At 42.9% G+C, this 23864-nt stretch overlaps 1 protein-coding gene across 3 annotated transcripts in view; it reads right to left on the bottom strand.

Annotated features, from left to right (window-relative positions):
- Positions 1-23864, bottom strand: part of LOC126516794 (golgin subfamily A member 1-like) — a 92361-nt gene that overhangs the window by 30493 nt on the left and 38004 nt on the right. For 2 of the 3 annotated variants that reach the window (XM_055064037.2, XM_055064038.2), the window contains 5 exons: positions 18739-18834; positions 17148-17306; positions 13508-13660; positions 7224-7319; positions 2253-2342 (listed from right to left, as the gene is read on the bottom strand). In XM_055064037.2, the coding sequence (XP_054920012.2) occupies positions 2253-2342; positions 7224-7319; positions 13508-13660; positions 17148-17306; positions 18739-18834 (594 nt within the window). The remainder of the gene's footprint in view (positions 1-2252; positions 2343-7223; positions 7320-13507; positions 13661-17147; positions 17307-18738; positions 18835-23864) is intronic. The other variant, XM_050166898.3, reaches the window with a different exon arrangement.

Raw genomic sequence — 23864 nt, 5'->3', positions numbered from 1 at the left:
TTGTATTAGCCTATTTATATTTTGCCTATGTCCCGACTTGGTCCCGTCCGGGTCTAACAAATATCGAAGGATGTTCCATGTTTTTGCCATTCCTATCTGACTGTCCATGTCGTTGCATTTTTCCTCCCACTGTTGTCTACATAGCTGCTGGGCGTACTGTTCTGTGTCCCTGTTTAATTTGGCTATCCTCCTACGAAGCGTCCGGTTGTGTTTTTGTTTTTTCCATCTTCGTTGCAACGCTGCCTTAGCTTCCCACATGTGTAGAAGCTTATTGTCTACGTTCTCTAACTGCACCTCCAGTGGGACTGTTTTCGCAGCTGCCGCCACATCCCCCTTTAGTTTTTCGGTCCATTCCCTCAATACCTTGTGCACGTTAGGAAGAAAAAATTTTGGAGGGTATAGCTGTGAGCTTTGAAGCTAACCAGGGGATTAGCTGCATGAATGACAATTAACAAGTAGCCAATTGCCAGTCTTTTGATCGCCCAGTGAAAGCTACGTCCACAAACGGCATCAAATGGGCCAATACTTCACTACCCCAAGTATGGTTAGATGTACCGAATTTGTAAGTTAAAAAAAATTGCATAAATAATAATAATAAAATAATAATCATAAAAACAAACACTGCCATGACATGCACTTAGTGGCCACACAAGGATGCATTTTTCATAATAGAGTAAGAGTGCCGCAGACTACTACCATGACAGAGCGATTAGCTGGCAAGCTGTGTTGTTAACAACCACAAACCTTCAATCACTCCGTGTAAGTGGTGTAACTTGAGAGGTGACAAGCTACAACAAAGGTGCAGAAGGTGTAACTGGAGGACGACCACATTGCACAGTAATAAAAAGACAGAGTCCTCTGTTTGATGATAGTTTCAACACCAGGACTTATTTTGGTCAAGTTGTAACGAAACAGTTGCCAATATGCAGCTACCAACTCTCGCTTTTGTTTACTACACTGCTGTCAGGTAAAATTTGTAAAAGTTTGTACATCAGACTGAAGAACAAGAACCAGTTACTTTGATACATGTGCCACAAAGAAAAATTTAATGGCAATGTTGACCTAAGGAACTTCACATTAGGCTGACATGGTGTTGAACACACAGCAAGTAAAGACTAAACGAAGTAGCATGAAAGCATTTTTTTAGGGAGGGGGCTGCATCCCAAGGATGCATAGCGGGCTATGAGAGATGCCACGTGGAGACCTCAGAGTAAGTTATGCTCACTAATGGTTCTTTAATGTCCATTTTAATGTCCAATCTAGGTACATGGCCAATTTTATATTCTACTCCCATAACCGGACAAGAATACACAAGCGAAGCAGCATTTAAATTTCAGGTTCAGATGAAAACTGTTTCATGCTAACATATGCTAGCTTTCACATTTGCAACGAAAAAGTGCCATTTTTCATACTGTGGCTTGTAATGAGGCTCCAGTTGGTGAATTTGTTGAATGACATCCATTAACAATGTAAAATATGTCGTTCAGTTAAAAATGTCTGAAACATTACTTATTAAAATAGTGTTGCCAAGTCATGCTTTTGTGCAATTTTAGTTTTACCTGTTAGTTCTGATTAGCTTTGAAATTGCAGCCTACATTCATCACAATGTTCTTTATGGAATTAAACCTGGTGTATGGCAAAGGCTGCTGAATTATGGTGTTAAGTAATCTAAGGCCATAACCCTTTAATGTCATTAACCCCTCTAATGATAAGTTATCTACTTCCAAATGAAATGGCCATCTAACGAGTACACTCACACTGCCTACTACTTTTTTCTTTAAGCACAGATCCTGTGTCTACGTAGGCTCACTTGAGGAACTGTTTGCCTAACATCGTTGGCAGCTTCCACTAGCTTGAACTCTCTCTGATGAACCAGCATGCATCACATGGTAATCTAGGACGTCACACTTTGCTTTAGGTGGCACCGTGCTTCACACAATGGTCGCAGTGGGCAGCACTGCCATTGGCACTAACAACAACAGCAAAACAAAAGATACACTATATCGCTGCTGTTGTTAGCGCCGCATGTAGCATTGATAGCAATTATGGCTATAAGTGGTCTCCTTCCAGGAACAAAGTCAGTCGGTAGTTTGGTGCCCGTCCTGTCAATGCACATTTCTTTGCGATTGCTTTTTTTTGCGTCACAATACTTATACCAGCAGTCTTTGTCCCAAGTCGAGCTGTTACATTTTGGATCTGCCCATCTCCTTTCGCATCGCTTAGTTTAGCTTTACAAACAGTTTGCACTGCACCTTTTCCGATGATGTCTGTTGACTGGCTTCAAGTCCCTGGATCCGCTCCTGGCTCTTCCTGCATTCAGCCTCCTTCTTGTTCAATTCCACCTGAGGCAAGATGGTGGACGCAGGCCCAGCACACTGTTACACAGTTGCCTGCTTCACCTGACAGTGTGGCGAATTCAGGTCACAGCGAAAACTTATGGCACCACACACGACAGACAGACAGGCCAAGCTGTCAGTAAAGGCAGACAGGGGGTGGATACACACCCAGGGCTGTACGCGTGCAGTGGGTTCAGAAAATAGTCGGTTGTGTGCACGTGGCTTGAGGGGTACAATTTGCGTGTGCACTAACACATGTTTTTTACACATTTCTGCGCTCTTGCACATACTACTTCAGGCGGCAGTGGGAGAACAGCTGTGGCTGCTCTAGTGACGCTTATGTAAACCAATGGCAGAAAAAGAGAAAAAGTATGCAACACGTGCCACTGACTTTTCACAAGAACGTGGCCGGTGAATTGGTACCGCAGCATCTACAGGTGCTTTCCTGCAATTATTAAAAAATAATATACAGTCAAACCTCGATATAACAAAGTTGCACTTGCAGCAAAAAGCTTTGTTAAATTGTGAATTTTGTTAATTCGAGGTTTTAAAGTTTCAACATTAAAAACAACTTCACAACTTCCAAGACCATTTCTGGTGGATAGCATCTTGTTAGTAAGTAATGATAAACAAACTGGAAGAATGTCGGGCCATTATAGCATGGTTATGAGCACCAGCGCGTGCGGTGCTGATCGTGCCGAGAGAAATACATCGACGTGGCTCACAGTGTCTGAGATGTATGTGTGTTGCATCATGTGGTGCCGTAAATTTTGGATGCGACAAATGGCGCAGCGGTGTTCCCTCCTACCACATCCCGGCACGTGCTCTTTGACAGCGGTTTTGCTGCTCAAGCTTTACATGCAGAAGGACGCTTGAAATAACCTTTGCCTCGGCAGACATTTTTATAGTTTTTCTTTTGCTAGATTTACTAGCCATACAGGCTCCAAGCACATGCATGAAATAGCTGCAAGCTTCATTAAATTGAAACCGTGTCACGCAATTACTTCGTTAAATCGCGAAAAGAAACACATGTTTTTGAATGCAACTGAGATCGAGAAATGAAAATAGTTTGTTACATCACAAATTTAATTAAATCGAGGTTCATTATATCAAGGTTTGACTGCACAGAGGGAAAGAGATCCTTATCTGTTACTGAAATTTAGAGAACACCAAACCGCCATTTCAGTGATTTGCATTTAGCAGTGGCCATAAAACAAAATGTTGCTAGGAAATGTAGCACTTCAGAGTCGTGAAGCATAATAAAACCATTGTGAGTATATTATGTAACGTAGGTCTTAAAATATATGCAGTGCTCATATTCATTTCTCTATGTAATACATAACAACAGATATACAGGAGCAGTGATTATGACGAGGTGCAGCAGTCTTTCAAACATTGTTACTCAAGCAATCTAAATAGCAATGTGATAGTGTGAAGGTAGCTAACACTAGGTGGCAATGAATTCTTGCCTGAAAAACAAAGATAGTGCTGCAGGTTCCGAAAGCTTCAATACTAAAATACAGTTACAGGGGGCCAACCAGTGACCATTTAACACCTGAACTAGAATTTAAAACAAGTCCCACCCAAGCAAGTAATTGCAAGATTAATTTGAACCCTTTCAAGCTTGCACATACTAACAGCAACATGAGCACAAATATTTCAATATACAGCATTGGGCACTACCATTTATATTTGAAGTTGGCTTTTGACATGTTTTGCGCTTCAGGGAAAACCGCAACGAAATGGTGCATGATGATTTATGGTGTTGCAATGAAAGTATTAGAAAACTTGCTCTATACATTGTGGTATTTATTACTATAGTGGTTTCTCACATACTGTATATAAGGAATGAATTCCATGGTCAAACATTCCAGACAACAGGGCACTTACTGGTGACTTTAAAAGCATCTGCAGCATCAACTTATTTCTCAAAAACTAAGAATCATATTATTCAGATACATTGACCTATGTGCATTGGGTCAGTCACAGCAAGCATGGGACTTGTGGATAGAGTGAAAAAACATGCACTTCGTTGACAGCATCAAGATGCATAGCACTCCTTATACTGCTGCAGACTACTAAAGGATGCAAGAAGCGAAAGAGAATACAGTGAAATAATTTCTTTTTGGAATGCCACATTACATGATGCCACAATTCTTGCTCAACTTCATTGCTGTAGTGATCTGTAATTCACTAGCAATTAACACACCTTGTTAGCATTTCCTAGCACCACCAAATTAGTCACTGTACTACAATTAAAGCTCCAGACTGCATAACATCAACACAGTAAACACCCTCTAAGACAAAGCTTGTCAAAATTAGCTGAACAGCAGAGGAACTACTATTCAGTTCAGCAAGGTTTCAAAGACTGTTAGGATGATGTTCTCATAAGACAGGTACATGTTGAGGTGCCTTTAAGTTCATACTAAACAGAGTTGCATAATACAAAAATTATACCTTTCTGTGGGATTTAAGAAAAAAAAAAGGAAAAGTTTGGCAGAGTAGTAACAGTCACATAGTACTTTGAGTAGCTGAAACCTGTAGTTTCATACAGATCCTCTGAACCCTACCCTTGTTCCAAGAACACAAATTTCACCATTCATTTGAAGCTCTGCGAATAGTTTTTCTCATCACACACATAACTGAGCTGCACCATCACAGAGCTAAGCAGTAAAAAAGAAAAAAAAAAAAGAAGGAGAGTTTAGGTGCTCTGTTAGTGCAGACTCATTCAACGTGCTGTGTAGCCCAATGACGTGCTCAAGCCCATGCAAGGCTGCCTGAACTTCCCGTGTGCAGTAAGGTCGCACTGCCATTGTTAGACAAGAGATCTGCATACGAAAGAGACCTCAGATGTTTTGACATGTCCCCTTGTTCCTTAGTGCAGAGAGTGGTTGCCTCCAGAGTGGGGCCTCCCTTAAAAAAGAGAGCACCTCAGGCATGCGATGATGCACAAGAAAGCGGTCCTGCACTGACTTCAACCACAGATGGATTTGATGACAAATTGGTGCTTGTTGTGTAAACATGGCTAAAACCTGCATATCTCGTGGTCAACGGTAAAATTGGATTTCATTAAGACATTGCACTGATACATGGTAGTATGTTTTTTCTTTAACATTGGCATCAGTGGAGAACGGTTTCATTCTTCCGAGCAGTTACGCAAACACCATGGGTGCTCAAAACATGGGTGAAAAAAAAAAGTAATGAGAACATTTAAGGCAAACAAGGTACAATTTTGGCTTTTTACCCTTTCAGATACCGTTTGCCATTTGCAAAGAAAAAAATTATTTTTCAGAATAAGCCACCTTAGAGAAACTACATAGGTCAGTGGCAAACAATAAGCTACCATTACTTTTTACAGGTATGTACACAATGGTGGTCACAAAATTCAACAATGCACCTCAGGCGTAGTAAGTGTAAAAGCTGCTGGGGTCTTCTGTCAGGCGGAGCAGCACATCCTCGATCGGCCTCTGCAACCCTCTAATTTATGGCTAGATGGCTCTGAGCTGGCACTGCTTCTGGCAGGATTGCAAGCTTCTGGTCGTGGTCTTCTTCTTCCTCCCTTTTTTGGAAGTCGTGTTCAGATTCGCATACTTTGTTTGAGCACTGTAGGTAATTGTCACCTTAAAAAATAATTATGAAGATGAAGTCAGGCATGTACTCCCAAAAATGTCCAGCATTGGGGTGTTATCCCCATTCAAGAAGCTGGGGCAAAGCAAAAAGCAATTTTTTACATTCAAGGTTTTTTTCACAACTTTCTCCTGTACCAGAGGTACCTGTAAATTCTATGTCTTGCACATTCTCCTTATCAGTGTCTTCAGTCCAAGCGGAATTTACAAACTTTGGCAACATCATCCTCATCCTCGTCACTTGAGTCGAAGTCTGAGACGTTTCTTGATGCATTTTGTCCAGGGGCATGTACGTACACTGCATGCTCACAGTCAAGTTTCTTCTTAGAAAACGAGGAAGGCGGCACAGCAAACTTCGCAGCAAATAACAAGCAGTTCACTAGCTAGCCGAGTCGAGCTCTGCCCCACTCCATAGGGTAACATAGGATACCTGAGCGGAGAGGAAGGGACTAATTTGGGTCACCTGGGTCTACTGCAATGTGCACTGAAATTGTGGTGTTTTATTTGTTGTCTTTTTACTTTCTTTTTGCGTTATGACCCATTTACAATAATGTTGCTGCTACAGCTAGGTGTCATATCTCTAAGCTAATGATCAGTGGCATTCACTATTTCTTTTATTACTAGCTTTAGATCACGTGCCATATTTTCTCAAATTTATTAAAGAGCATTAAGGCAGTCAACACTTGCACTTCGCATTGCATGTGTTTGGGCTGCTTTTGTGCTGATTCTTAGCTACGAGTAGAGTATCTCACGCCATCCAGTTCCCATTTACAGTGAAATCACTGGAAAAAGCCACAGAATCGCCACAAAGGATTCTGCATAACAACCTAGCAAGCAGGTTGGCTCTACAACTTGAAACAAAGACAGCACCTTTTTACTTCATGTGATCTGCATGGAAACAGACAAATTATTAACATGGCACGCGCATGGTTGTTTCCAGTGAAGCAACAATACTGGCTACGCTGGCAACACGAACAAAGCAGGCAGTAGCAAGCGTCTCTGCACTAAAGCGCAAAGCCACACATCAAAGCACCTCCCTGCCCCAAACAAAGGCGTTGCCAAGACGGTCCTCACTTTAGAGGGCACACACATGGAATTCAGAGACAGGTCTGGGTGTCTCCCACACTTCTTTCTTTTGTTTCATCTGCTGCGCATGTATCAACCGGCCTGGATGTGAAACCGAGAGTTGGGAAAGAGTGAGCATGAGCTAAGGGGACGAGGTGTGTCTGTGTGGGGGAGGGAGACGGTTGCACTCACTCACCTTGAGACGCCTGCCCGTGTTTTCGAGAGCAGTCACCTGCTTCTCGGCCTCAATTTCCCTCTCGACAAATTCCGTTTGAGAGGTCTCTAGAGCACTCTGCGAATTGATGGATGGACACACATACCACCGAGAATTGGCAAACAAGGACAGCAGGGGAGGAGGAAGAGGAGAGAGACATGAGGAGGGGGAGGGTGCATCAAAAAGCGAGGGAGAGAGAGATATGTGAGCAGCAAGCACAGTGCAGTGTGATCAAGCCTACCCCGCACTACAACCACCATAAAAGCAACGAAGCCACACCTAGCCATGCAACTCTAGCAACCACGAGAAAAGACAGAATGCAGTGGTGTGAACCAACAGAAGCATTTCTGTAGGCCCTTCGAAAGCCAAAGAAAACAGTGCACAAATGCAGCTCACTGTGGATGAGCGTATGAAGGTAGGAATGTCATAGGTGTTCAAGCAAATAGTTACAAAGCCCAATCCAGTTAATGCTCATGGCTGTGAAATGAGCCTAATGTTGTGCCGTAAGATGACGAGAAATCTAGATGAACAAAAAAATTGCCAGAAAAAAAGAAATACAAAACATGCTTGCACATATTGGGCATTACATCACTTATGTATACAACTTTATAAGAGTGCTGCTTCTTGGGCAAGTTTTTAAGTCATGCTGTGCATGAATACACTGGAAGGCATGACTCTGAGCGAGGCACGCATAAAGACACATACAGAAGCACAACTAACAACTGAAGTTTTTCAGTTGCATTTCACTTGTTCATACAGTTATGATAGGTCCACATAGGTACAATTTAGGCAGTAGGTGGAAAGCAACTTGGTGATCACATACATATATATTATATGACACACGAAATGCCATAAGCTTCAGTTGCTAGTGCTCTTTCGTGTGTTTACTTATGTGCCTCACTCACAGTCCATGTCAGACAGTGCATCCACATGCATGAAAGGGAAAGTTGCCATCCACTTGCCAGTAGCACAAAGCTACAAAGAAAGCCTGTTCCCTTTGTAGCTTTGTGCTACAGGTGGGCGAATTACAACTTGCCCTTTCACAAATCTTCCTCCACCTTGCAAGCTTCCACAGAACTGTTTTTCCAGCCGCACACAGTGTAAGACTTGTTGCTGCGCTGCAACTGAAGATAACAGTAGGAATGTAAACTTGACTACAGTGCACTTTCAAAGGCATTTCTGACACAGGGAAACTGTTGTTCCAAGCCACAATTCATAAAGGACATAATGGGATGTGCAAAATCAATGTCATGATGTAATTATTAAGACGACAAGAGTGCATGTGGTATGGTGCAGTGGCATTAGCATTGATTCCCTCATGACCCTGTGTGAATGAAATTATATTAAGTCTATGAAATGTTAAACGAATGCATGGAATGTACTATTGCATTTAGTATAAGCTGTCACGCGCGATCCATGGCCGGACAGCTCTCCTGGTCGAGCTGGTGTGGCTAACTTGTAACTCTCTCAAGAAAAAAGTGGAGAGGGTTTCGCCATTCCAGCAATGTGCATACCCCCAGTGCTTTCCATCATCTGCTTTCTTCGCGGAGTGATAATACACTCCGGCCATGGTTCGTACATTGCAGCTCATATCGAACGCGACAGTACTGTCTGCATAAATACGGTTCTACAACTCATGCTGTTTTGTCACTGTACTATTATTTACCGCAGTGGACATCAGGATCTATGTCACAATCACCAATTGATGGATTACTTCCCTAAAGTTTACTAACTGCCTTTTAATGAAAACACCTCACACACTACATACCAAGAGTGTCGCATCATCCTGCAGAAGCCTCCTCTCTACACAACTAAATTTCCAGCCTTAACAACCAACTTTTAAATCAGAATGCAATGTACAACTAGAGATGTAAAGGCCTGGAAGAAACCAAGAAATATTGGGGGAAAAAAACTGTTCTTTTTGTTGTTTTTCAGCACAGAGAAAGTGAAAAAAAAAAGACATTAAAAACTTGAAGGACGCTTAAGCTTCGCCTTTAAGAGTGGAACACGATAGCATTCAAAGATCCCTGATTGCTTCTCATGCTTCCCAGCAACGGCAGCTTATGTAACCTTAATGTTTACTGGGAAACGCTGGCGGAAAGCACTATGTATAAAGGCAAGCTTTCTGGTAAAAAAGTGGCTTCTTGCATGGGCCAATCCCGGATGTTGTGCAAAGCCGCACCAATAAAATCACATAATTTTCAGGTTTCTGTTATTGTTTCGCACTTTTAATATTTCAGTCTGAGAAGATTTAACATAAAAGGCATACGCTGTCATGTTTTGTTTCATGACATTTGTTTGTGGGCTGCCATTTTCAAAATTACGAGGAATAACTTTGTCAAGAATGTAAGACAAGGTATGAGCAACTTTAGTGACAGAATGGTGCGGCAATATGACCCAAATATACTGCATGTCATATAGCAAGGTGTGGCACTACATATGCCTAAATATATACGGAAATTTTCGCTCACGAACAACTCCACCGCTAACAACACCAACAGCGGATTTCCTGCAACACAGGGCCCTTAACGCTATCGCATTAAAATATCCACATAAGTAAACCTTCACATTCTATGCTGTGCAGCATGCGATTCCAGAAGTGATGACAACAAGAAAACAGCAGCACAGTTGTTTTCAAGTGTTTTCATTGTATTATTTCAGTTTTGTTTTGAAAACGCTGCGTAGCTTTCAAATGTAGCAGAATACAGGACGCCGTAAGAGTCCAGGACTGGCGTCTCCACGAAGCATGTGGTACCATCAGCCTGGAGGCTAGGCCTTTGCACTAATCAGCTGCTGGCACCTATAGCTTTTAGTGTGCTGTAAATACCTTTGCCATCTGCCGGTTGTGAAAGAAACTGGTCTTTGTTTGTAAATGGTCATAACAAGCTTTGCAACAGACTTGCAAGTAAACGTGTTAAAAAACTCTTCTACATACAATAAAATTTGAATGTGGAAGCAGCTGCAACTGATTCTAAAGCGAGTGGGTCCATCGAGGATGACTCGGACACTGAGTGACCTTTTTCTCAGTTATCACATTAGCAATCTTTTGTAGAATCGCACATAGTTAAGGATAATTATTTTTTTATTGTTGGAGTAATAAATATAAGCTGTTTTTAATAAAGTTTCAAATTTGCACAAAAATTCCTGAAAAAAATTTGCATCCCTATGCACAACTACAATTTGACCACTTTCAATTTCCCTGAGCATGCACAAGGAAATGATAAGAAGCTATCTGGAGGTCCAAGTTGCCCATAACGACCTTTTGTACATTATATCTATAAACCCTAATGCACTGAAATAAACTTATTTAAATTCTGAAAAGGAGACCATGTTGCTACACATGGAATACATCCTCCACACAGGGGCTTTGTCTTACTGGAAACATTTAACCCAACTATGTGCTATATGTAGTCCCATATGCAAACTCTCTAACTAGCTAACTTGAGTGTAGGCTTTCAATAAGTAAGAGAATGCTTTTTACTAGAATGTTTTGGGTTACTGTTACCCTCTGTTCTTTATTTACACTTTACCTACATCGCCACAAGGCATTGCATAGGGATAACACCCCACTTGGTAGCACCTGCACGTGTGCAACATGGCATTGCTAGCTTGTGCGTGACCTGGCAGGGGCAGTCATTGTGGTGACAGATGGCTGTATGCTAAACACTATTCCAATCCTGGTGTTAACAGCGCAAAACGCACACGGGACACGAGACGAGAAGACGACACCACAAGTACTGTTAACACCAGGATGGAAAACCAACAAGCCCAAGCTGTTATTCTAGCGAAATACTATTCCAATATTGCACATTTCTTAAAGTAGGTATGTACCGTCAAGCCTCATCATAAAGAGTTGCATCCGACGCAAAAGTACCTTTGGTGTATCTGTGTTCATTACATTGAGGTTGAACTGCATAAACTTCGTGAATAACTATAGGTCAGATGTTGGTCAGAGATTTGTCCTCTCTGGACTACCACAGTGGAGCAAGCTACATTGCCCATTCGAGTAGCAAACAAAACTTTTGGCATAAAATTAAATAGGAAGTGAGAAGGCTGCGCTTTTTCCAGTTACAATGCGGCCATTCAAAAGCAAGCAAGTCAGTGAAGAAGGGATTAGCAGCAACAGTGCATATTTCAAGACAAAAGGCAACGTTAGCACAAATGCGTGACATTTGCAGCAAGATATGCACACTACAATTTCGCACTTAATCTCACTGGTTACTTCAGCATGCTCTTCTGTTCAAAAACACAGGCACAGCCACATGAAATGTTAGCTCTAGGTTACCGGCAAGGGTACATGGGAGGAACTGTCCCTTCTTTGCCTGGAATCCGCGAGTCTCCTAATGAATCCTCAAGATCCTGTCACGTCAGAAGGCAAGAGTGCCAACACTAGACGCAGCACAAATGATGCTGCTCCTGAATACAGAAACTTCTGTACTGTACGAGCAAACTTCCTTCCACAAAGGGAAAGGCAAAGCCTCCTGTAGACAAAGCAACTGAGTTGTTTGCCTACAACTCTAGCCACTCATTTCTTACACCCACACATTTCTCACAAGGACACCGGAAAAGCATTTACACATTGTTTCACACGCAATCAACTGCAATGTAAATGCCAGACCCCATGTTGCTCAAACAGCATTTGTCTATGTGGGGTGGCATGTGCTTGGTAAATTGCACCATGAACTCCAAATTGCCCCATGAGAATGCTCAATGGTAGCACTGCTAACAGTGTGGCACTGTAAATACTCAAAGCATTCTGGGGGCAACCTCGAATGTTGTCTTTGAGACTTGGTCAACTCCCTTTTATAGCTATGAAACACAGTTCACCATACAAGTTTGGCAAACCGATTGCACCTCAATTTTAGCTGGTTATACGCACTAATAAGAAACCTACCGGAAAACAATCCAGGCAGGTTCGCCTTCCAGATTCTAATCAAATTACTTAAATGCAAGACTACCGATTTGGCGAATAACAATGACAGGTGTAGCATGTTGAATCTCAGTTCAACATTAGACAACACAGAAGGCGCTAAAAAAACTGCCATTCTGCAATGCAATTAACACATGGCTGAAGGTAAAACTTTGACAAAAGTGGATCTTTCTGAGGTGATTGCCATCAGAGAATGCTTTGTCGGCCTCATTACATGCTTCTTAAATTATGGGGTTTTACATGCCAAAACTATGATCTGATTATGAGGCATGATGTAGCGGGGGACTCTGGAAATTTTGACCATCTGGGGTTCTTTAACGTGCGCCTAAATCTAAGTACACGGGTGTTTTCAGCCCTTCGAATATCGCCTCCATCGAAATGCCGCCGCCGTGGCCGGGATTTAATCCCGCGACCTCGTGCTTAGCAGCCCAAAACCATAACCACTAAGCAACCATGGTGGGTCATTGCATGGTTCTTATTACTTCATTACGTGTACTGTATGCATTACATATGACCTCATTACATGCTTTTGCATTAAGGTGGCACAGTGTACTGATGCTTTACAGGAGTCTGCCACCATAAGCAAGAGCACAGCATTGTCTATATATTTGCACGCCTATAATCACCACTCCAACCTCTACCCTCGATAATTAAAGGACAGCAGCACCCGTGCAGTTGTCGCAGCACCGGGATGAGCCAGGCAAGAGAAAGCCAGCAGCGAAGCTCTTTTCAGGTGCAACTGTTGCCAGGACTTCTGAGCGGGGCTGGTTTTGCATAAGGTGTGAATGACAACCCAAGAGACTAGTTCCAAAATTAGGTGAGTCAGCTGTACTGCAAAGCTCAGCTTCACAAAATGAAAAAGCTTAGTTTACAGGTACCACCAACACTTTCATTTTCCAAAATCAGAGGGGGATACATCTGGGCCCCAGTTAAGCTGCCCGAGAGCCCTGGGTTCAAACCCTCAAGTTCACATTTCTTATAGTTTAATTGTTTGCAGTCCTCAACAGCTGCAAAAAATCCCTTTTGCCTGGTTTTTTGTTTAGGGATGAACCTAATTGGATGATTACCAAAACTTCCTAATCACAAGAACGACTACATCAAGCTACTGAATATACACAAAATGAATTCATGTGCGTGTCTCATAATTAACCATAAGTGGGTTTTATGGTAACAAGACCCTAATTTTTTTGTTTGCGCATTTCGCCACTTGGAGATGTTTGAGACACAAAATGTGGTGCCTGCCGACAAGAGCAGGCCATGCAGGGCAGCTGCATTACAGTTTTCGCGTACAGTCCACAAACAGAGCGCACAGCGACTGCACATGTGGTCCACTCACAATTCGTGCCTGCGCCTGGCTAGTCTCCCGGTCGCGGTCCCGCTGGGCCTGGGTCAGCTGCGCACGTAGGTCGGCCGCCTGCATTCGTAGTTCATCCAGCTGCGAGTCCTGGAGTGCACGCTGCCGCTGGAGCTCTTCTTCGTGGCTGCGCCGCTAGACATATTGTCACGTAGTAGTGACGGTGAAGAAAGCATCAAAACTGTGAACCACGAAACTGGTGTTTTATTGGGCAAACCTGCGCCCTCAAAAACAGGCTACACTCAAAGAACAACGATAACGGCGAACACAGTCGGCGATCGTAGAAAATCTGATCAGCGGATCAAGCACATCGGCTTTTATACGCAAGTCATCGAAGGTTCCAGAGTAATTGCTAGTGCCCACATGTCTTGCAGAAAGTACTGCACAATTCATGTCGTGCATAGATGCAATCGATTGCACAAGGTTCAGTGACAACAGACAGCGGATAAAACCATTGATACCATTCGAGAAACTTCTGATACATGCGGGCACGTCCTGCGGCGAGCGATAACATTTGTTAGACGGTGAAAACGCGGTCACCCGATAATGATAAACAAGCATACATGTAAATATTGAAAAGGCAAGAAAGAAAAAAGGGCACAGCACCCAGAAGTTGCACAGGGTTTCTGAAAAGATGCACCAGCTGGTAAACACAAGAGAAGCTAATCATTCAGAAGACTCTCTCGCTGGGTCTCGTTTTGCACGTGCAATAGCTTGCAGTGCACAACAACAGATTAAGAAGAGACACACATATACATACAGCACTGATTTTGAACTGAATCTTTATTAGAACATTGGCCTTTTATACAACAATGCACGCGCCTGCATGTGTACGTACCATAAGCATAAATTCAAATGCCAACAAGAAATAACTGACCCGAACGGCCTTTACACATAATTACATGGAAGGCCGACGTGTAGTCACTTTGCAGCCATATTATGAACATGGTATTAAGAAAAAACCAGCAAAAGAAAGACGCACACAGGAAACATACAAGAAGACAAGAAAGAGGCTGGTGGTGATTTATGGACTGGAGCACCATAAATCGTTAGAAAAGGGAACTGAGTCGAATTTGCCCCTTCACTGCAATGAGTGCAATTGTAAGCCGATGCTTGGCGAGATCAGGATCCTGGGCAGAAGTCGCGATAAGTTGGCACGTGAAGTACTGGAGGCCTTTCTTATTGGTAAAAAAGGGGGAAGCATGCTGCAGTGACTCGTCGGTTGCCCTAAGAAGAAAGGAAATTGAATTCATGGGATCTTTTTTGTAATCATAAGGACCTAATAGGAAACCACTAGGTGTCACACATCATGTCCAGTTCTACTTGGTGTGTTAGGTCATTTGGTTTTATTAGGCACTATAAGTGCTCCTGGGTGTTATTTTACTGCTTTGCTGTACAGTTGGTTTTGTTTAGTTTTATTGGTTTTGACTCTGCTTTGCTACGATTATCTAACATCGGTATTGAAAAAAACAAAAAACTCTCTCCTGTCTTCTTGTATGTTTCCCATGTGCGTCTTCTTTTGGCTGGTTTTTTCTTAATACAACGCACCAAGTAGCCCAACAACATGTTTTATGAGCATGGAGTAGCTCCAAGTGTACATTTTGAAATTTGAATTAGGCCACTGTTACAAATGCAGGTGAACCTAGAAATGGAGCAGTGCATTGGAGTAGTTTCAAAATTGTTCGCATTTGCATTTATGCTGATTGTACATGTGTGTCTCTCTTTTTGTCCCGCTATTGCGTGCTGCAAGCTTTTGGCCACAAACCCATTAGCCCAACAGTCCATTCTTGTAAATTACGCAAACATTAGGAATGAACAGATAAATTCACAAGGGGAACAGTCATAACAAGTGTCACCAACTATTCTCGTAAGAAAATAGTTGTATGCTGCCTGTATGCACCACATAACAAAACAAGTACATGCACCTGATCCACAAGACTGAAAATACAGGATACCTGGAAAACACTGTTGGACAAGTTGGTTGCTCACAGCTTGTGTATAATGGAAAAAACACACGTGCGTGCGCGCGCACGCACACACAGTGGACAGGAAAGACAAGATAAACACCCGTGCCTGTGATTGTCTCGTCTTGCCTGTCCATTATGTGTTTTCAGTGCTATTCCACAGAAGGGACAAAATATTTGGTGTCCGTTCAATAACAGAACTTTCAACACAATTCCTTGTCTGTAGTCCTGCCAAATATCTCATACCTGCCGTCTCGTAGATATGTGCATGCGATTTTTTTATGTGTGTACTGTACGTAGGCGATGTTTACTGCCTAATAAAATACTTTGTGATGGTACTAACCTTGTTTAACCACACCCCCTACACAGTCTCTACACAGTTGCTGCATATTTAATACTGCCCTTCCATAAACGTTTTTAAAAGGGCCCTGAACCACCCTTCAGGCTTGGTGAAATAACATAGTCCGCGGGTAACATACGCTGCTGTGAACATCTCAGCCACGTTTTGCTGTCGTACATGGTGCGTGGAGCTCGCAAGCGGATCGTGAAGTCACCTTTCTCTCAAACGCTCTCTTTTCAAAAGAAAGCACTGTCCTCACTCTCTTCTGGACGCTTTATTTCGTCATATCGGACGCTTCATTTCGTAATTCCCTTAGATGGCTGCTATTGGCCGATAGCTGACATCAGCTGGCGGTTGGCTACATGGCGCAGATACTGCAGCCGCCGCGGGGTGCCACCACGAATCCACTGGCTAAGAGCACTGCGGCTCACTAAGGACAACAGCATTTGGCTTAAGTTTAACACATCGTACGCACCAAAGGCGGAAGTCGTGGCGTCTACGTTAACATCCAAATTAAATTTGAACTGCACACCACGGTGGCACTTAAAAGGCAGAGCGTTGTGGGCACGCCCCACTGCGCCATAGCCATCACAGTGCAAGGGATTGAAGAAGGAATGGGAGCACAGCGGAGGCCGTGTTTGATTGCCAATAACTCCGCTTCTGCTAAATGCGTTGAAGTTTGTTTTTCGGCAAATATTTCTGAAACAGCCTATTTTCACTGCAAATGCATTTTTCCACTTCGATAAAAAATGGTTCAGAATGGTTCAGGGCCCCTTTAAGATCTATGTTTGCAACTCCTTAGAAAGCAAAAGTAAAACAGAAAGATGAGCACAGGCACATCTTGGATAGCCGCTGTTTAAAGTAAACCAAAAATAAGAAATGCTATTTCTGGTTGCATAATTCTGCCCACGAAATGTTCCCCCTGTGCTTGTTTTGAGCACTGCTAAGTGTAAAGATCATGTACAATGCACAGAAACTGTTGTCCTGCAGTTCACACTATGCAAATATTGCACATCCTCACAATGTGAAACTTCACATTTTCTCCCACAAAGGTGTGCAGCGGTTGTTGTTTATGTGCTGAAATGAAAATTAGCTCAAAGAGGCTGTGCACTTGCACTTCTCCCATATTCTGATCCCTGACCTTTGAAAAGGCAGACTGGTTTCGAAAAATCACAATGCCAAACTACCAGCTTTTTGACAGCATTCTGAGAGTCTCTTGACTGTTGGACAAGGTGCATTGGTTTTGCTTTTCTTATTTAGCACACCATAATTTCTGTGTTAGCACAAAGAGGCCCTTGGAAGTCAGAGGCAGCCTCACCATATTTGCCATCTCAGTGTCCCTGGCCAGCAGCTGCTCTTCCAGCTTGGCGCACTGCTGCTGCTGATCCTTCAGACGCTGCTGGGCCTCTGCAAGCAGCTTCTCCATGCGACTGCACTCCTGGGAGTCCTCAGCCATCTTCTGATTCAGATTGAAGATCTGCACAAAGGAAAAGAGCAAACTCTGGATTCAACCTACAAGGCAGTGGTTGATGCACTGATGGCCCAGCTTAAAGAAATACCAACAATAACTTTTTGCTTCTGGATTTTTAATGCTTTGATAATTAACTTTGTGCCCAATACTGATCAACTGAAACTAAAGATTCCCTACGTGGCAAATAATTAATGACAACAACGTTAACTGAGACCAGTCCTGGCTCTGCTTCAGAACAAGCAACAAAAGATGGATGGATTTGAACAGCACACAGCAGTGATCACAGCTGATAATCACATAACCTCCCAGCTCAAAGCATAGGCTCACAAACCAGTGATGTGAGAGCACCACACCACTTCAGTTTCCAGTTACACACCTGCCAACCTGTGAAGTTTAAAATTTGCAAAAATTCCTGCGGACACAACAGCAGGGTCGGAGAGGATAGCACAGCCAGTAACTTTAGAACAGTTGAGACTGACAAGCAAAATGTCATTCAACACTTCATTTTTAGATCCCAGAGACGTCAGCGACTAGGTTGTTGCCGCTTTTGCCTGCTTCAGGAACTTGCTGAATAAATTTGCTCGAAAGCAAGTACCCCTGTAGTGTCCTTTCACTACCAGAATAATTCCAAAGGTGTGGCTGTATAACTACCATTGAAACTTTGTGGGGGTCTTGTTCACAGTATTAAATATCCATTCACATTCGGCATCACTGGGAAGGATTCACAAGAGTATTAGCATTATCACTGCAATCTTCAAGAACTTCAGGCACAGGCACTGAAAATTATATATATGTATAGGAGGCTATTCTTGTGGTATATGGCATCTCATGCTGCCACAAGGGGGTGGTACTGGTACTATTGCAATTTCATTTTCGCACGCATTCTTTGCAACTTGTACTACCCCATCTTTCAACATCTTCTAACATGTTTTTCCAAACAGCACTGATTTTTCGCAAGACTTGTCACAAGATTTATAATATAGTAGAATGAGCCCAATTTCGTAAACACTGCGGAAAGTTCTCAAAAGTTAGCAGGTAAGCAGTTAATACAAAACTTGTCTGCCAACGCACATGTGTCGGGACCATACTGTCACTGTCTGAATTGCGATTGTCCTCATAGCAATTGTCAAGCGTGGCTGATGCTGCAAGCCAGCATGCCAGCTGTTATGGACATAGAAAACCCTTTCGCAGGTAAGAAAGCGCAGCAACGAAGGACGGCATGACAAAGCGCAGACTGATCACGCTCCCCTTTAAGTTTCTTTTCAAAACATTCTCCTGTCTGGATGCATCTATATTTTCTCACCGTGCCCCATTTACATTTTTTGGCCAGGACTAATCGGTCAGTGATAGCATTTATCTGGCTCTTGAGAGCAAGGCAGCTATTGGAAAGGCATTACCACTCAGACAGTCCTGGAAAATGTTCTACACTAAGCTGTACCTGAGCTTCAAGATTGTTGATTTTGTCACTCCAGGATGTCTTGACCTCGGACAGGTGCTGTCGAGACTCATCCAGCTTCTTTTCTAGCTCCTTGCGCTGCAGCACAAACATCACAGATTGTAACGACAGAATCTGCAGTCCAGAAAGGTGATGAAAGAAGTGCACTGTCTGGGGAAAAGTATGGTCATCCTCTCTGACAAAGGACAGAGGGAATGTGATATGCTAATACAGCAAAGTCCTTTTTTTCAATGCTCCAATATTTTAGAAAAAGAGAAAGAATGACTGACAAACTTATGGGGCTTAAATGCCAACTACATTGACTCTTTGCACCGCATAAAAAGTCTGGTTTCAGATAGCGCATGTATCGAGCAGCTTCCATGTAAAATTCTACGCTTGAAATGCAAGTCAATGCAGCGCAATAAGCTCACAAAACTAGACATCTTTGATATCAAAACTAAAGAAACACCGCCGTTACTGCTCACCAGAAATGAAACAGAAATAGAACTCATTAACGTTGAGAACCAGCACAGTGCCTGGGCATGTCCCAAGAGACTGCGTGGCACCTGCGGTGCACTGAAAATCTTGGAGGCCAAGTTCTGGGGTCTATGTCAAATCCATTAACCGCCAGGTGCCCCAGTCGTCTACTAAAGTGCCATTTAAGAAGTGTTAATTAAAATATGCAACAATAACCATTAAGCTTTGTTATGATCTACGTAAATTGAAATTTCATTGCAGTTGGCCTTAAAACCTTTGCTGAACAATGGGGTATACATCATCCCAATGTTCACAGTAACTTCACTGCTCCATAGTGGTGAAATACAACAACTACAATTGAACTTTCCTGTGTCGCTATGTTTCTAAACCTCTCTGGAACATTTTCTTTTTTTTTTCCATATCAATAAACAAGGTGGAATGATTCTGCTGATTGTTTACTTCTCCATTTTCCACTATGTTTAATTATTTCTTTCGTCTGCCTCCATTTGTCACCACAGTGACAAATGGAGGCTCTTTTTACCAATATTTCTTTCTTGCACTAGAATAAAGACACACTAAAAGACCAAGCTACTTTTTCTTTTATATATGCTCATGAAAATACCCAGAAACATGTTTTTATGGTTTTGGCGAGATTAGGCATCCCAATTTGCCATGCCCGCACCTACCAAAATGGATTATCCAATTATTAACCTTACCAACACATCACAGCATTGCATATGAGAAACGCATAGCCTTTGAGGCTTTCCAAGAAGCATCTGTTTTCTGAGAACCTTAGTGATACTGGTCAGCCATGAATGAAGATGCTGGTACAAAACATGCTCAATAAGTAAAATGAAAACGTGCAAAACATGCAAGACTGCTTCTAATCATTTTACAGGCAACCACAAGGAGACAGAAGCGGCCCATGAGGCCATGTAATGCTCTTCTTGATAAAAATGACCTGCAAGGACAGTGGGATATATAGGTTCCACTTTTTTTCTCCTATACAGAATGCTTGTCAGCTTTTATATTTCACTTTTTGTTAACAATACCTGATCAAGAACACACTTGTAATGATTCAGACAAAGCAATTCGTTCTCTGCTTGTGTCAAATACTTTGCTGAAGTCAAATACCATACTGCACTATCATGCAAGTGAAAAAAAAAAACATACTTTCCAGTGTTCGTCACAATTTTATAAAACATCCTCCTTACAGGTTTCCGAGGAATAAATAAGAAGGTACGCAAGTTACATGTTTGTATAAAGGTCACGCATGTTTATTTTACTGGCATGTTAAAATGTGGCCATGCATGCTATTGTGGCGGTGCATGTTTCCACTGCAAAATGCCAGCATTAGAGTCCTTGCAAGTACGACAGCATGAGAGGACAAAGACACAGCAAGGAGCGAAACAGGATGGAGAGCTGTCCTATCTCTCTCCTCGCTTTGTCTTCTTGCACTGTATGTACTTGCAATGTTGCATTAACTAGCCCAAAGAAACGTATCTGTGATCATTAGAGTGCCTCAACATATTTCTATGCGTGACCCCCTACCCCCTCATTTCTATGTTTCTTTGCTTGTTTGTTTGTTTGTTTGTTGTATCCTCAAGGCTTCGAAGCATTTTAGAGGGAAGCGGCACAGAAAGAACACTTAAAATTTCATAAGGAGCACTGTACAGACGAGCACATCATGTACACACTAGGAGAGCTCCATGTGCAGATGAGACCTTGCCAGCACACACCATGGCAGCATTTTGGCAAGCTGGATTTTTCCTAAGAATGATCATTATAATCATTATACATTCATTTTTATGCATTGCCCATCTCGGCAGAAAAAAATTCAACCAGCTCTGCACATAGGGGCAAATGAGAGACATTTACTCTCCTTTAGACAAACTCAGAATAGAAGCTGGAAACAAAGATGAAACAGGAAGATTATGAGCATAACACTAAGAGAAAAGGAGATAGCAACATGGGTTAGAGAGCAAACAGGGGTAGCTGATGGTCTAGACAAGATTAAGGGGAAGTTGGGATCACAACAGAAATGTGGGGCAAGTTGTTGGACATTCATTACATAGCAGCAGCACTACTTAGATGAAGGCAGAAGGAATCCTTTTTCTGCTTCCTTCTGTCTTCATCTCAGTAGTGCTGCCACCACACAATGATAGGTGTTGGGACAGGTCATACTGTGCATAGAGCAAGTGTTCTGTCAGAGCAGCAGAATGGGTGCCAAGGGAAACACTGATGCCTGCAGTGGAGGATTTGGTGTTCTGATGAGATTACGAAATTTGCAGGCATAGAGGAATCAGCTGATGTGAGACGTGGCTATTGATGGGAGAGGGGCCTTCATCCTGCAGTGGACATAAAAGCAGGCTGACAACGATGATGAGACAAAGTCATGAAAGGCTTGCCCTGATGGACAGCAGAAAAAGCCTGGCCACTTCAAGTAGTCGCATCGAATAAATTTCCTTTTTTTTTTCAAATTTTTGCCGAAGTGGTGTCCTGCCCTGCCCAGTCCCACAATTTCTACTGAGGACTCGATGACAGACAGCTTAAACTTTGGCCGCAAGTTCAAAGGTTGCTAGCTGAAACATGCAGCAAGTGCAGTGTACATGGGACAGCTGAGAACGAGATGAACAAAGGTAAACCTGGCCATCAAAAGTGCAAATCACAGTAGAATGGACCAAGGCCAACCAGAAAAAAATGCCAGTTTGGTTCAGGTTCAACATGCTCAGACTTTGTTACAGTTCAGTTCCACTTTGGAGACAAAAATTTATAAGGATTCGCAAAGTGGTTTGGTGCAGTCCATTTGATCCTGCCCCGTGGCGATATGCTGCATGGTACTAACGACTTGTCTGCATGGCGCTCGTGCAAGTTTTATCAAGAGGTGGCAGAAATTTATGAATGAATTACACAGATACGGGGGAATGTTTATGAACATATTAAAGACAGAGGTAGTCAGTAAGAATCTCTGCGTAAGCGTAAGGTCTGCGAGGCTTCTACAATCGTTACTTTGACAGCAGCAAGGTTAGTTAATTTTAATTTTGCTTCAGTTCCTTTACTACAAGGCTGGTGGTGGTAAGCGAACTGTGGCATATGTAATCTATGATGTCTAAGACAGCACAAATTTACCTTGTATTACATAAATTACAACTTCAAACTTCTAGTCTGTGGCAAAGAAAGAAGCCAGCATGTAACATTTTGCTCAGTTTGCTGCTTTTTTGAGGACATTGATGACATTGTGAGGACATTGATGCTTCTGAACGATGAACAAGGATGGTTTGTACTGAACTATACGTCGATCTTTCTTGTGCATCTGCATGTCCACGTAGTCTCGCACTGGCCAAGGCTGTACAAAGAAGTCAAAAGTATGCACATTGTGCTCCACAAATAATTTCTAGCACTCGAAGAATGTTGTACTCTGCTTGGCTAAGTACCAAATGTATGTTGAACCATGGCGCATAAAAAAATCAGATTTCACGTGTCGTTCACAGCCACGGTTACCGCTCACCGAGAAGGTAACAACATTCATTAGCGAACAATAAGTCGTGCAGCTGAACTCGTTGATATCTCTCCTTGAGGACATCATCTTTCCCACTCTACATGTTTATGTACTTTATCTAGCTTTAGCAAGAAGTTGACCTAACAGCTGAACTGCGAGAGTCACTAGAAATTTTGATTCCGCAGAGCCTTTGAAACAACTTTTCAGCCATGGAACGCAACTGGCATGGCTAACTTCAGAAGTGCAAACGTCTCTGCCGAGGTGGCCTTTGTTACAAGCACATACCCATCGTCCATCCCCATTCTCGCACACAAAGGAACTTGTGAGTTGTAACAACCTGCTAGAAGGGCTGGCCGATTTATTAAGCAGTTACTTGAAGAACTACTGAGCACCCGTTGTCGGCTAATATGCTTTAACTGTTTCGTGTTGAGCCTGGCAGTTCACATCTTCCAATATAATGCTCCGTGGTTTAAAGAGGTTCAACCTCTTTTACTGGCATGAATGCAACAGCACAGTATTACTTGCCAGCAGGCGGCTCCTGAAACTGTCGACGCATGATTGCATGCACTCGAGCTGAGTTTATCCACCGAAAAGCCCACTGCCATGGTCCATGGTCCATGGCACTTGGACATGCGTCACAAACACCACTATAAAACTGCCCGTTGCAGACCTCCCGTGGAGGGACTCAGTTTAGTATCAGGAATTAGACATCAACAGCAGTTGCGGTGTCCATGCCCCAGCCAAGAAGCAACAAAATTCAGTGCGTGCCATGGCAGCCGTTCACAGGCGTGCGGGCAAGGCAGCTTGCAGGGCTACATGCTGCACTTGTGTAATGCCACTGTGGTTGAAGTGACACTTTACGAGTCTGCAAACCACAATAGAAGCACCTTGCGCAGCAGCACAGGAAGGATCTCGGGACCTGCCTGGGACTACCACATGTGTCGCCACACCGACAGAAGCAGGGAACCTGACTGCTGGAGCGCCTGGCCATGCAGCATGCACTGTCACATGCTGACAGACTGAACGGAGCGCCGGACAGTGGCCCCCCCCCCCCCCCCATCTTCCCAGCACATACAGAAATACCATTACTGAAGTATGGGGCAGTACACTACAGCAGTATTAAAAACTGACCAATGACATGCCCTCCTACAGT

Source organism: Dermacentor andersoni, chromosome 1, assembly GCF_023375885.2.
Source record: "Dermacentor andersoni chromosome 1, qqDerAnde1_hic_scaffold, whole genome shotgun sequence".
In the NCBI taxonomy this organism is placed as follows: Eukaryota; Metazoa; Arthropoda; class Arachnida; order Ixodida; family Ixodidae; genus Dermacentor; species Dermacentor andersoni.
The sequence above is the reverse complement of the archived record's forward strand: the minus strand, read 5'-3'. Positions and strand labels throughout refer to the sequence as shown.